Genomic DNA, 14,594 nt, shown 5'->3' with positions numbered 1-14,594 from the left:
TGAGAAGCAAGACATTTTTTGTTGAGTTTTGTGGCTGTTGTTTGCTTGTTTGTTTTGTTTTGTGGATTGGAATGCTATTAAGAGACAATTCTCTTCTATGTCTACAAAAATAGAAAACACTTTCCCTCAGCTCCCACCCCACTTCACAGAATTTTCTTCAAAAAGATTATTTTGGTCCACTAGCCAAGCTGTGCCTTGGAGCAGAAGAAAATAATTTTAACAGGCAGAGGCTGCTTGGCAAGCTGATTCTCCCCAAACATCCAGATTAGTCTGGAAGGTACTTGCATGAACTAGTAGGCTCCACTCCCCCACCATGCTGCCAGCTGGATATGCAGAGAAGCAGCCATTGAGCCTGGGGACAGTTGCCTGACAATCAAGACAGTGTATGTATGTCTTGTAAGTATGATCTGAAATATCTAAGGGCATTTTGCTCAACTAATTTAGGAAAAGTGTGCACCTTAACATCAGCTTCTGAACTTTAATGTCAACTTGAATTCTGTGACTAAGAATGTAAATTCTACTAGAATAGTAGATTTGTGAACTCTTTTTACACATGCCTTAGTGCTGTCAGGAGGACACTGCAAGAGGGAGTCCCCTAGTACTGTGTGTGCACAGATCAGTAAAAGACTTGGTAGCTCCGGTGTCCTGGCTAGTAGGTTTCATTCTTGCTGTACATGGATGGTTTGTTGGAAATAAAGGTAAACATAATAGAACACATGACTCAGCTTCCAATTTATTCACTGATTTGCATGCTTGCCCTGTCAGGTATGAGACTCACCTCTGCACTTCTATAGGGATTCCATTAACCTTCTCATTATCAAGATGTAATTGTTCAGGGGGAGTCAAATGCCAGTTTTATTTTCTGCACCCAACCTCTCCAGCTCTAACAATGCATGGATGAAAACCAGATAATACATGTTCTGCTTCAAAAAGGCAGGACTGGTCTTTCTGAAATTTGCAGCCATGCTTTTGTGGTACACACACGATTTATATTCCACAGCTAAGGAATATTTTTGAATTCCTTGTGGAGTCTGATCTCTCACATAAAAACATCTGCTAATAACATTTTTCATAATCTCCATTTGGTAACTCTATCCCATCCTGGCAGACAATGACCAGGCCTCAGTTAATTCATGTCTTCTTCACCTCCTGGCTGGGCTGGGAAACGTGATGTTTTGGGCACCAAGCCTTTAGCACATATGAAGCTCCAAGTACACCAGAAATCTGCAGTGCATCCCATAGACATCACATACTGGTGTGAACACTTGAAAACCTTTCCAACTCTATTTGTGTTTCATGCAGGATCAAGGCTTTTGCCTTTGCTTCCAAAGAACTTTGTGGCTTGGACCCAGAACATTAAAATGATTGCCTATGTTCCTGGGAGGGAAACCATAATTGATGCAGTGGAGCTTTCTATAATACTAGGACAGTTCATCTGGACAGAGGAGACCAAACTTTCAGAGGCTAATGTGAGATTCTGGGCCGAATTCCCCCAGGAACCACAGATCATGACAAGCTTGATTCACCATTTCTACTCCCACTGCAAAGCACATTCTTTGGTTTTGTCTCTTCTGGCATGAATATATGACAACAATAAATAATAAAACAGGACAGTTGTTCCACGAGGGAGAGAAAGAGAACAAACACCACCTGACAGATGTTAGTGGTGTCATTTGGAGATCACTTAGTTACAAGGATAACAATGAGATACAGGAATTTATTATAAAAGAAAGAGAATAGACCTATGGCGTAAATATGAAGTCATGCAGCAACAGGCACCTGTTCCCTGGAAATTCATCAGAAGTTGCCAAATTGAGTTCACGCAGATCACAGAACAGTTGTAAATCCTAAGGAAATCTAGTTAAGAAGAAAGTAGTTCCATCAACAGTATTATTTCCAGGTAGATTATCTGCTATTATCGAGGTGGGCTCTAAAGCTTCAGCCTTCATCCCAGCCAAGATACTCGCAGCATCTCAGACTTCTACCCAGTTTTGGGAAGTAAGTTGGGTCAAGATGAGACCTCTAGCTCTCAGATTAGACTGAAAGTGGTCACTTCTGCTTCCAAACATCAGGAACATTCTGATTACACAAACTCTGCCTAGGAAATTATGCTAAAACCTCTACATAGAAAAATGACAATGTTCTGTAAAGCCAGCTTTATTAAGATAAGAAAACAATTTAGAAAAATATGTGCAAACACAACCAAATGAACTAATATTTTACTAGAAGCCAAAACCGTGTGGTGACAGACCTACTGAACACATGTTTAACCAGCAAACCACCAACAGGTAAACAGTTACATGTAAACTGTGCTTTTGAGAACTTCAGAAATAACGGTCAAGAACCAGCATTGCAGCATGAATTTTCTTATAAATAACCTGTCAACAATTTTTTAGATAAAATATAACTGTTCTGTCTTTCAGAATATGTCTCAAGCTATAAAACCGGTACAAATCTCTTAATATCAAAACCACAATGTTAAGATACAGTCAGGTAAAAAAAATCTAAACTCTTTAAGAACTATATTAAAATAACTCTATTAAAAACTTACCAATATTAAAAAAACTTCCTTTAAAGGCTGTTCTAGCCAGAAGTTAAATCTTTAGATGCAGGGCTCACAATACACAAATGTAGAGGTTTTCAGATGTAATTATTGGTGGATTAGAGGCTGGCTGAGTTAAGAACCTTATCCTTAATGGCACCCTCCAGTCATGTAGATTTTTGGTACTTCTGAGCAATGCCATAGGGGACATGTGCGGCTATGGCGCCTAATTTCTGTGCTCCTTCAATGTGGAACATCTGGTCATCAAAGAAAATGTGAGGGCGGATTTTCACCAGGATTGGTCCTTTCGGTGCTCCTGCTAGGAAAAGTGCCTCATCAATCTCCAGACCCCAGCTACGGAGAGTCTTCAGCACTCTGGCTCCAGAGCTCGCCGCACTTCTGGCTGTGACCAGGTAGGTCCTTATAGGACAATTTAGTCGTTCATTTTTTGCATAGAACTTCTTCTGGAGCTTCCCCAGGTCTTCCAGAAAACCCTTCAAAGGACCCTGAGTATGAAATACCAGAAGCATATTTAGTATATGTCCACAATTTCCAAAAGAATTCTTTTGCTTTCTTCCAAACTTCCAGTTACACACAGAATTCCTTTTCCCAGTGCTGTGCTGCTCCACAAATTCTCTATGTAACATCTCCAAATGGGTCTGCACCCTCACTAGGAATGCACAAATTGGCAAAAAGTTAAAACCATAACACTACATGGTAGGATAAGTGGGAAAGTAATTCTCACTAAGGCTTACAAGATCTCTTACAATATTAATTTTTAATTATAGTCTTTAATAAAATGTTCATTGAAAACATGGAACTCTTTTTGCTATGAACTGTAATTTTTTTTCCTGCACAAAAAACAGTACAAGACCTAAGTACAAAGCCATCAATGAAGTCTTTCCAGACTAATGACTATACTACACTCCAATTAATAGAAACAAATGACAATTTTATTCAAATTGCAATATATTGCACTGTCCAGTACTTTCATAAATAAAGCTTTTACTCTGAATTTACACTATTTTTAACAATAGCAGAATCGGTCTTTCAGTTTAAGCTAATGTTAAAATATTTGTGGTTTTAGACAAATGGCATAGCTCTGCTTGGGAATAAGCAGATATTATCTTGTTTTAATAACCAGAACATCTCACTGTTTGAAATTAACATTACCTACACTCTGATAAAAAAAAAGAGGGAAATCAGTACAAATATTTCTTTTTCTAATGATACTATTAAAAGACAACTGTAAGTCACTGTCTAATATATGCAGTTCTCTCAGAGAAATGAGAGAGGACTGCAATGATGGCCTGGTAAAATGACTGTAATGGTGGCCTCTTTTATGTGAAACATGCATTTTAAAGATTATATTTGAAGAAGGAAATAAATAAGGGGCATCAGCTTTTACAAAGAACATATCCACACTGGGGAAAGGGAGAAATACAGCAGCAGGGAGAAATGAAAGTCATCAGATCTTTTGGAAACTCACTTTAAAAAAGAAATTAGAGAAATACAAACCTGTGCAAGAGGCTTATTTTCATTCAGCTGTTCATGTTCAAAAAATCGATCTAATCCTTGCTCTTTGAAAATCTGTTCTGATTCATCAGAAAAGATAACAGCATCCCCATCAAAAGCCACCCTTAGCTGTGTATCCGAGTAAACAACATCTTTGTTAGCAGTGAACATCGTAGCTGATGCAATGCCTGAAAATGGATGAGAGACCCTCGGTTAGCATGTCCTGCAGAGTCACTCATGAAACCATCAGCAGTTTGGTTCCAACAACTTATTGCTGGTGACCCTTGTATATGGTGAGCACATCCAAACACAAAAGCTAATTAGAGGTGGCTGTTCTGTAACACAAATGCATGGAAGCCGTCCCACTGCCAAAACTTCTTGGACATACTTCCTTCTGCTTTCATATAAGACTATATAAAACTGCTTCCCAAGCTGTGCTGCAAATGAGAGAAAAGCAGGAACTCCCAAGGATACCACCCAATCAAAGTATTTGTTACTTTTTAACAAAAATGGGACAGAAGGTTGCTTTTTTAAGTTGTATCAAAAAGATGATGCTATTAAAACAGAAGTTAAATAGACGTGGGAGTCTTGTTTCTTTTTGAAGGGGAGAAGACAAAGCTGTAGAGTGTAAGTTGTCACTATCAGCAAGCTAAAGAATCAAAGAAGAACTGTATCAACCGATTTTATTTGTTTGAGTACAAGTGATAAGCTTGCACCACACAAAATAGTGACTTTCTCCATTTGATAAAGCAAACTACTTTCTGCGAGACACACAGTGTATATAATTTTTGAACAAGCTCAACAGATAACAAAAGATATCAACAGATAGCAAAAGGAAGTCAATTCAAACCTGCTTCTATAGCTTCCTGCACTTTGTCAGAATCTGCTGAGAGGTACAGGTTCGTGAGGTACGCAGTCAGGTAACCAATGGGGCTCTCTCCTCCCGTCATACAGAAACGTTCAATTGTTAAGCCTAAAGTAAGAAGAGCACAAGGTGTGGCTCTGCCTTGACACTACAAACCTGTAAAAGAAACCTATGAAAAGGTGCAGTTGCCTAGCTTACAGTAAACTTAAAAAAAAACCATTCCTTTTAATTTCAACAAGTTACACAACTTCAAATAATTACAATGTTTGATCAGCTCATCCTCATTGAGAAATTTAGGGGAAAAATTCCCTCTATGAAAGCAGAGTAACTGCTGTGAAGATGTATGTGTAGGGAGCATAGATACCAAATATGAAAAAGTTTAAGGACTTCTCAGAAGTTATGGTTCACACCTGACAAATCTAGAGCACTGGATCAAATTCTGTCTAATATTTCATTTATGCTGACACTCAAAAATAAATATCCAAAAAGCTTCATTTCCCAAAGTCAGAACAGGAAGTACAAAATTAATTCATATTATTACGTAACAGCTGGCAATTCTACACATCAGTAATTATTTTATTTACCATAGTGATTGATGCTGTTTATGAGCCTCACTCCCACTTGAGCATGGTTATTAGTCATCAGGACAATATCAAACCGTTCTTCATCATCAGGATACAGCTCAAGAAGCCGGGTATTGACATGCTCCAGTGCCTGCAGATTGAAAATGTGGAAGTCAATAGCCCAGTGTGCCTTCCTTCTTAGTCACTGTACTTGTAGTGATAGGATTGTCTTGAAGAAGGGTGTAAAATACCTCATAGTTTAACTTGCTGAACTTCTTTTACTCCTTTCTGCTTTTCTGCCCCCAGCAACCATTTGATTTGGGTTCATTTGAAAGGAAGCAAGTAATTTTTTTTGTTGTTGTTGTTTTTTGGGTTTTTTTGGTTTTTTTTTTTTGAGTTATGGAATTTACTTTTACTGATTTACTGACACAGTTCAGGTCATCAGGCATCAAAAACCATCCTTAAGTAATGAGTACAAAATCACATGTCAACATGATTAGCTTGAGAGTTTGTAATTGCAGCAATGAATGAGACAGATTTTGAATGAGATCTCTTCTAAGATAACTGGCCAACATGTCATACCCACATTCTGGCATTTTTATTTCCTTGACCTTTCATCTGCTCATCTCTCTCTGTATCCATCTGTTCTCCTATTTAGAACGTCATCTTGACCCTTGAATGGAATTCTTTGGGACTACAGCAACAAAATCAATAATGAATCATCAAATGAATGCAAGATAGAGTGATTTTTATTAAGGTGCTTTAAAAAGTCAGGCCAGTTGTTCAGAACTAAAACACAGATTTCATAATTAAATTCTGGAAATCTCACTTTTAAAAGCAATTTTATTATGGGACTGTGCTTAGGAAAATTCTAAGTTAGAGCCTGGTGTAAGGCCTGGAAAAAAAATCTTAGTATGTGGTCATAACTCACTTCTATTGTTAATACTCTACTACACAGTCAATTTATTAAATTTTTAGAGAATAAGGGTGAGTGGAGGAGGGGATTCCATTTTTTTGCCCAGTGTCTTTATACTTTGCAGTCTAAGGACACTGGCCTGTACTACAAGCATGAGATATAATACTTTTAAGTTAGTAGCTTAAACATTTCAATAAGGGAATCCAAAGAAAAATACATTCTTTCTTTTTTGCTTTCTTTGTCTCCAGTAGAAAGGATGACTCAACAAAGCCACAGTTCTTTAGCCTAATGATTCCTGTGACTAAGCAATAGAAAGAATTCAAACAAAAATATGTATCAGAAGGGAACAGAGGTCAAGGTGCATTGGGCTGGGCATAGCTAACAGCTCTGATTTCCAAAGTATGAGCACTTAAAGAGTCAAATCATTATTATACTCCAAGTAAATTTGACACTGAACTCTAATCTTAAAAACTGACTGTGCTGGGAGGGCTGCTAAACATAGGAAAAGATGCAGTAAATTCCCAAGTCAGTCTGCCCTCACTGGTGTACACTGTGCATTATTTTATGGCCACACTTTTATGTTAGAAATACCTTTACAGTGCTTGTGTCATTAATGCTACTAATAGCTATCTTATATTTACAGCAGCATGGGTATTGACATAAGTAATTTTTCCACTGTGTCTGTTCATAAAGTTAGTAATGAAGAAAATGTTTTAAATTCCTGAGACCAAAACTGAAGTAATGAAAATCTACTTTTAAAACCTGAAATGTTCTACCACAACTCTGATGTCAACAAGTATGATTTCTAGTTATGATTTCATTAATTTTCTAAAATTGTTGTGGTACAGGTCAGCAAACAGTTCTCAATGGACATAAAACTAACTGTGTAGACAGTGTTTTTCAATACAGTCCTACTAAAACCTGAGCTCTTCAAAAACATATATATTTTCAAGTTTTTTCACTTTTCTGTAATTTTACTTGCTTTCCATTCTGGAGGGTGGTTTCCTTGGCCATTTCTCTTTTCTTGTGCAATGAAAGTAAAATATTCCATTTCAGCTCTTCTTAAACCCTGACTCAGAAGTGGGGAGTCCATTTCTTTTGCTGGTCCTCAAGAACAATTTCCAGGGTGACAACAAAAGCAAGGAAAAATTAAAGCTGACCAAAATAAATTAAAATCAACACTGTTTGGGTTTGATTTTGCTTTGGTGGGGTTTTTTTTTGGTTTGTTTGTTTTTTGTTTTGTTTTTTTTTGTGTTTGTTTGGGTGTTTTGTTTTGGTTTTTTGTGTTGTTTTGTTTTGGTTTGGTTTGGTTTTTGAGTTTTTTTGTTTTTTGAGGTGGGGAGGGGAACTGAGTTCCTTTATTTGTTTTGTTTTGGGTGGTTTTGGGGAGGAGGAGGTTGTGACAAAGTTAAACACAAAAATTTGTGGTTTATCTTGAATTAAATGGTCTTAAAAGGAGACGCGCTTCATATGCCCCATGTCCAGCAGAAAAAGCAGGCAGCTCCTTACCCACACCTGGGATGTGGTGCTGTGAGCCGGGATACAAACCGGGATGCTGAAGGTACCATTCCGGTCCTGGTGACGCGAGCAGTACGTGCTCTGCCGCAGGCATTTGGCATTAGAGCCGGCGGGAGGGGAGGGCAGGAGAGGAGGAGAGGGAATGGGAGAGGGGAGAGAAGCGGTGGCCGCGGGACCAGGGTGCCCAGGCGCCCGGGCTGCCCCGCCGCGATGAGCTCGGCGCTGGGAGAACAACTCCCAAAAGCATCTCCCCGAGGCAGGATTATCTCCGCTGAAGGAGGCTTCGGGCTCCTCCTCTTCCCGAAATTTGGCCTCGCAGCATCCTCCGTGTCCCTCCGCACCCCACACCCTCTCCCGCCCCGCCGGGCCACCCGCTCCGGGCCGCCTCCTGGCTACCTTGACGAAGTAGAACGCCGGTCCGGGCTTGAGGATGATGTTCTCGTTTTTCTGCTGGTACTCCACGTACTTCTCCACACCCTGCTCTACGTAGATCCGCTGCTCCTCGACCAGGTTGAAGAGGGCTCGGGAGGACACGGCCACCGTGATGGCGTTCTGGGGCTTGGGCTGCGGAGCGAGCGCAAGGTAGCGCCGGCCCGCGGCCCTCAGCCCCCGGGCCCCCAGCCTCCCCCGGACCCCCGCGCTCCGGACCCCCGGTCCGCCCGCACTCACCGGCCGGGGCCTCTGGGTAACCAGATTGTCGTAGAAAGCCTTGGCCGCCGCCCAGTCCTGCTCGGCCTCCTGCTGCCGGTCCTCCTCCGATGCCTGGCTGGGCTTCTCCGGGCCGGAGCCGCTCATGGTTCCTCGCGCGGCCGGGGCCGTAGCGAGCGACCGGGAAGCGGCGGCAGCGGCCGCCCCCCTGCCCCGCCCCGGCCAGGCGGGGAAGGCACCGGCGCTGCCTCTCCCTGGCGCTGTGCGCGCCTGGGGACACGGCCCGGAGCGCTCCCGGCCCTCCGCCGGAGCGGAGCAGTGCTGGCGCTGGCCCCAGCGACCCCCCCGCCCCTCAGAGCCCGAGGCGAAGCCCGCCCGCAGCGTTTCCCCTCACGGCGGGGTCATGGGGTGCGCGGGAGCCGGAGCTGCGGCCCTTCCCCGCCGCCCTCACGCTCACGGCACCTGCGGCGGCCCCTTCGGCACACGCTGACCCCGGCCGCTGCCCTCCGCCGTGCTCGGGGGAGCGGTGCTCAGGCAGCAGCCGGCAGCCCTCAGTGTACCTGCAGCATTAGACGTGTTTTATTTAACTGCAATGGCTTAATTGATTTAATGTTAACTGCAACAAATTCCCAGGAGATCTTATATAGTATGTTTTAGTAATCAAAATGGGGTCGATGTCTGTGGCCTTGGGTCCTTTATGCCACATAGAAAATACCTTCAGGAAACAGCGGTTTGGGTAGTGTTGCTGAGAGTGTGTTCACACCCACAAAACATGTTATTCTGGCATGAAGTTGCGGTGATCCTAAATCCAGTTTCCCACACAGAGCTATGGGCAGCATCTAATACTCATACAGCTGTCTGAAATGGTCATGTCTGCCTCTGCAGATCACCATCTGATCCACAGCAAAGGTTTCCGCACTGATAAGCTGCAGGAGAGAGTGGAAAGTGAAGAAGGAATCGGATTTTCTCTTAAGCCAGTACAGGATATGGCACAGCAGACCCATAGTGATATCTGTGTCATAGCACATGTGATCACCATTGAAAACCCCTTTAGCATTTTGAATGAAGACTCTAAATATTGATTCCAACCCTGATCACTGCATAATCTGTATCTGATTGTCAGATCTTTCTGCCTCCACCCAGTCTCCAAAAAGAAACAGGATGGTTTTGTTACTTTTGCCCTTTTTTTTTTAATGTTGCTTCCCAGTGAAAGGAGGCTTATGCGATTCTACCATCTGTCCATCTTTTCCCAGTGATGTTCAACTGCAAACAAATTTGACAGACGGATAAAGATCTCAAAGAGATTTAAATTGGTAAAATATTTAATGACAATCAACAGTAACATGCAATTTGTTGCCCTGCTGGGGAAAGCACTTTATCTGCTTGTTCCCCTGCTGTGTAGTAGCAAACAAATACTCCCTGGCTGATCTGCCACCTCAAAATCTGCCACACTCCCTGATGCCCAGCTAGCTAGGGAGGGATCTGGGAATGGAAAGTGATGGAAATGAGAAGGTTACAGGAAATAGGAAATGGGAGTTGACCATACTGGGGAGGGGAACTGGAAATAGGAGGTAAAATGAGATATATTTAGAGCAGTGCATTGAGAAAACAAATGCAAAAAGACAAGTTAGGATCATTGTAGTGGCTGTTGTCATGGGAAGCTGCAAAAGACATAACTTCAGCCTGAACAAACCTGATTTTAGTAGCTCTGCTACTGATAGATGTGCTTTTTTCCCTTGAATTTTATGCTGAATATTTCACTCTGAGTGTGTTTCCATGTCTGAGCTCAGACTGTAGCATATGCCACACCTGCTCCCCTCCACACAGTGAGATCAGGCTGGACAGTCAGGCTGACCTGGAAAAAGGGTTCAAGTCACAGAACAGCAGCTCTTGGTCCCAGCCACCACTGCTGTCCTGCTCAGAGACTTCAGCACTAGTCTAAGAAGATGATCTCCAAGAAGAGACTTCTCCTAGTTAAACTGTTGGGTACAGTGCCCATGGAGAGGAGAGGAAAAGAACAGGAGGAATCAGGAAGCAATTCTTTGGTGGTTACAAAACTGAATTGTCCTCCGTGTCAACATGGTACTATACTTTTACAGAGCTGTGCACAGGTTAACTTGTTGTTCTGTCCTCTACCATCCTGCATCTACTCAGGAGCAAAGTCAGAGCTCCTCAGTAACATTCTTGGTTTTTATTTTTGTTACCCCCTTTCCTGTCCACCCAAGAAAAGAGTCATCACACAGTGAAGACTCCTTTTAACCTATGCAAGACGTCTGAAAATGTATAAAATGATAATCTGGTGCTGGACCCAAGCAGTGCTGTTGATATGCTGCTGCTGAAAGCAGTGCTATGCTAACAGAAATACTTTGCTTGCCAGATGCACGTGGTATCTCTACACAGCACTCAGCTGTGTGAACATATGCACTGAGCTGCCATGTCTCTGTTCTGTGCTTGGCTGCCTGCTGCTGACATACCCTCCATTTCCTCTTTTACTGGAGATTGTGAGCTGAGGGCCTGACATGAAAGCCTTCCAGCTTCAGCACCTTATAAATGAAATCTTGACTTCCCAAATGCAGAGTGTAGCAGCCTTATCTACATCTAAAACATGTAGTAATGCCCATGGGGTTCCAGGAAAGAGCTATGTCTTGCTTTCACTAAACCTCCTGGGGAGTCTGAGAAATAGGAATGGATCCAAAACTGAATGACTTTGTGGTTTCTGAGCTAAGCTAGAAAGGGAAGGGAAGGAAAGGAATTTTCTGTTATCGTGTATTAATTTGTAGGGCATTTATATTAAAAAAAAAAAGAATTTGTGTTTCTATCTTTGTATGTACATTTTTATAGTTAGTCACGCACATTCTCTGAAGTCTGTTACAAGTATTCAAATAAAAAGAAAGTCCCCCAGCTTGACCTGCTGATATTTTTCCTGTGTTAAGAACAACCACTCAGAATGGTTTATATGTTCTTCTTTAAGAAGGAGCTCAAATTGCATTACTGAAAATAATAAAAACATTGTGGGGTTTTTTTTTCTTCTCTTGATACCTACTTCTCTTTGGGAAGACATGAAGTATTTCCAAATATTTAAAATGATGAGAGCAAAATGATGAGAAATTTTTTATTGGAAGGATGTTATCTCTGTTTAAAGTCATGCCAGGGTCACTTCAGAATGCAGTTGCACTGACTTTTTCATCATATATGCATTTTGATTTTTGGACTCTGAGAGCCCAAGACACATGGCATAAGTGTGGTGTTCCCAGAAAGAAGGAACCTGAGAATGGCTTTGATCTAGGTCAGCCTGGCATGGCAAAATGTATGTGGTAGCACTGCCACATTACATCTAACCAGCCAGATAAATAATTTGTAAAATCTTCCTGTTTGTAGATAGTATAAGCACCTCTAATACAATCCTAATATTCAGGAACTGATTCTATAAAACAGTTAACAGCTGATTTTCTATATGGTTTCTACACTTCTACATGATTTCTACAAATCCTCAATGTGGATCTCAAGCAGTCTATATTCCTTTGTTTGCCTGCCTGCTGTTATCAAATTTAGTCAAACACAAGCAGAAATAAAAGAGCAGGTCTGTTGTGCCAAATATGTGCATATGAAGTTGCATCATGCCCAGAAGGCACATTTATTCATGCTGAAGAAACCTTCAGAATTGCATCATAGTATTCACTTTCCTTTTTCATCTCATGACACTTTTCTGCAGCAGTATTTTTCATTTTCTCTCTCTTCTTCTCCTACTTCCCACCCCCTGTGTTGTGCAGGGAAACAAGAATGCAAAAAACCTGTGGCATCACATTACAATCTATGGCAACTGCCTTTCATCTTCCCCTGGCATTGCTTTGCTGTGGTCTTTAACAATATGTTCATTTGCAACAGCCACATAAATTCCCTAATGACAGAGGTATTTTGTTCATAGATGATCTATCCCACCTCCATCATTCTAAGCATGACTCATTCCAATATTCTTGAGACAGGTGACAAGGAAAGCTGAATCCAGCACAAATGCAGAGGAATGCTCAATAAGATTTGTTGAGCCGTGATCTCTCTTCCCAAAGACATCCAGTTTAATCATTGCAATACAAGTTTCACTTGCCTTATTACTAAAGTTAATTCTATTCTTTAATCTTTTCAGAAGGAAATCAGCAGCCAAGTTTTATCTTTAGCTTTTGGGAGATTTCTTCTCTTTAAAGGACTTAATATAACTTTTTCCTATGAAAATATAGCTGTAACTAAACTTTTAGAACTTAATTCTCTTCCAGCTATTCTGAACCACAATATTTTACCTATCTTTACCCCAAGAAAGACTCATTACATAACTGACATGTAAAAACAAATCAAGAAGAATTCTGAAATTCAGATAAAATATTATTTTTACCTAGATGCTAACTAAAAAAGTAGAAAAATGGTGTCTTATCTCCAAAGCCAAATATGTCTGCCCCAGCTAGTAGTTTGCCACAGGGAGAATTGAGAAGCATTCAGTGAGCAAGCAATCCTGGCCATCTTTTCAAGAATGTGGACTGTGATAAATAGGACAAAAATGGAGTCTTGTTGAAAATCTGTGGTCAGAAAAAGGCACTACAAAAGGCACATATGCTATCAAAATAATCATAGTGGGGATTTTTTAGTTAGAAACAAATTCCTAATAAAGTCATTACTTTTGTATCAATTAAAACAAAGACAAATGACAATAACCATATAAATAATAACAGGTTCAGCTGTTCAGGATTTGACTTTGTGGCACTGGAATCACTCTGTAGGCACTTAGAGAGCACAAACGGGGAAAAAAAATGAGCCGGAGAAAGGTTTGTCCCTGTTCCAAGCTTAAACAGAAGAATATTCGCATTGCAAAACAACCACACGTAAGGTGGAATGCAGATAAATTGTACATACAAGCCTCTGGGGTTCCAAGATCCTACTGAATAAAAAGTTCAATATCATGAAAAATTTTAGATTCAGTTCTCTATAATAGAGACAGTTGTTTGAGCATTTTTCATTATGCACTAATTATCTCTTTATTAATGTAAATTAATGGAGGGTCTAGTCACGCAAACGGCTCCACACAGGGACATGTCTGTGCAAGACTGAAACCTAAATGTTGAAACCCTATTGGTTCATTTTACCATAACAAAAGACATTAAACTATCCTAAGATTCACTCTGGTAATTACATGTTCTATTCTGCATTAAATATCCATGGTTTTGTTGTGCTATTGTCCATGAGGGTTCATGTTAAGTACTCAATTAGGTTAAAATCTTTAATGAGAACATCGTATTGAAAAAGATTCTTAGATTTTGCTTGTGCGGTTGTGCAAAACTACCATAAAGATATCACTTAATCTCTATTGCACTGTGCTAGTTATAGTTTTAAAAGATGGGGAGAACAAGCAAGTCTGTTAGATGTGTTTCTCCTCGCCTTGCTCCAGGGTGTACAAAGAAACCCATTCAAGCAAACTCATTTCCCACCCATTTCCTGAATGGAGGAAGGTATCAAACAATGTGTGCACCAGAGTGACACTGATGGAGCTGCTGGGCACCCCTGATGGGACAGCAGAGCAGTCCCACGGGCTTTGGACAGCAAGAGCAATGGCAGAGCAGAGCTATCAGAGCAAAATCATCCACTGACTGCTATAGCACTGATGCTATTCACACATTGGAAAAACAGATCCACTGCATTCCAAAACCAGAACTTCTGCCCTTCCTCTACACATGTACACATGATTTGAGCCTTAACCCACAGTGTAACTCACCTACAGAGCAGACTGGGCAACAGGAATTTTCTTTACATAGCCAGCCATCCTGCTGCTGTCCTTGAGAACAAAGCTTTTTTGTTTGTCTCTTTATGAATATGAGAAAAAAAATATACACTTTCTACAATCTCCTAGGCAATGAAATAGGAATATAGTCATACAGTGTACCAATTGCTCCAAGCAAGGTGTGTGGGATGATGTGATTATACCTACTAATAAAGGAGACAAAGTTTAATTGCAGCAAGAGTGCTTTTGGCTGCACAGTTACCACC

The 14,594-nt window shown here is 41.1% G+C and overlaps 1 protein-coding gene across 1 annotated transcript; it reads right to left on the bottom strand.

Moving 5' to 3' along the window:
- Nucleotides 1-2,141: 2,141 nt before the first annotated feature.
- NT5C1B (5'-nucleotidase, cytosolic IB) lies at nt 2,142-8,917 on the bottom strand. The gene is made up of 6 exons (XM_071440326.1): nt 8,589-8,917; nt 8,316-8,483; nt 5,507-5,636; nt 4,908-5,030; nt 4,061-4,245; nt 2,142-3,048 (listed from the first exon to the last, which is right to left on the bottom strand). Exons 1-6 carry the CDS (start codon nt 8,712-8,714, stop codon nt 2,710-2,712), a joined length of 1,071 nt encoding a protein of 356 aa, XP_071296427.1. The 5' UTR covers nt 8,715-8,917; the 3' UTR covers nt 2,142-2,709.
- Nucleotides 8,918-14,594: the final 5,677 nt, after the last annotated feature.

The sequence above is a fragment of the Agelaius tricolor genome, unplaced genomic scaffold (genome assembly GCF_023055355.1).
Source record: "Agelaius tricolor isolate 1412-34295 unplaced genomic scaffold, bAgeTri1.0.p SCAF_1, whole genome shotgun sequence".
Classification (NCBI taxonomy): Eukaryota; Metazoa; Chordata; class Aves; order Passeriformes; family Icteridae; genus Agelaius; species Agelaius tricolor.
This window is presented reverse-complemented; position numbering and strand designations above follow the sequence as displayed.

Bases quoted from the DNA above. Each gene is read 5' to 3' on its own strand.
- NT5C1B (XM_071440326.1), bottom strand. From the start codon at position 8,714: ATGAGCGGCTCCGGCCCGGAGAAGCCCAGCCAGGCATCGGAGGAGGAC. The intron at 8,484-8,588 runs GTGAGTGCGGGC...CTCGCTCCGCAG, and splicing joins TTACCCAGAGGCCCCGGCCG to CCCAAGCCCCAGAACGCCAT. The intron at 5,031-5,506 runs GTAAATAAAATA...TTCTTACTTTAG, and splicing joins AAACAGCATCAATCACTATG to GCTTAACAATTGAACGTTTC.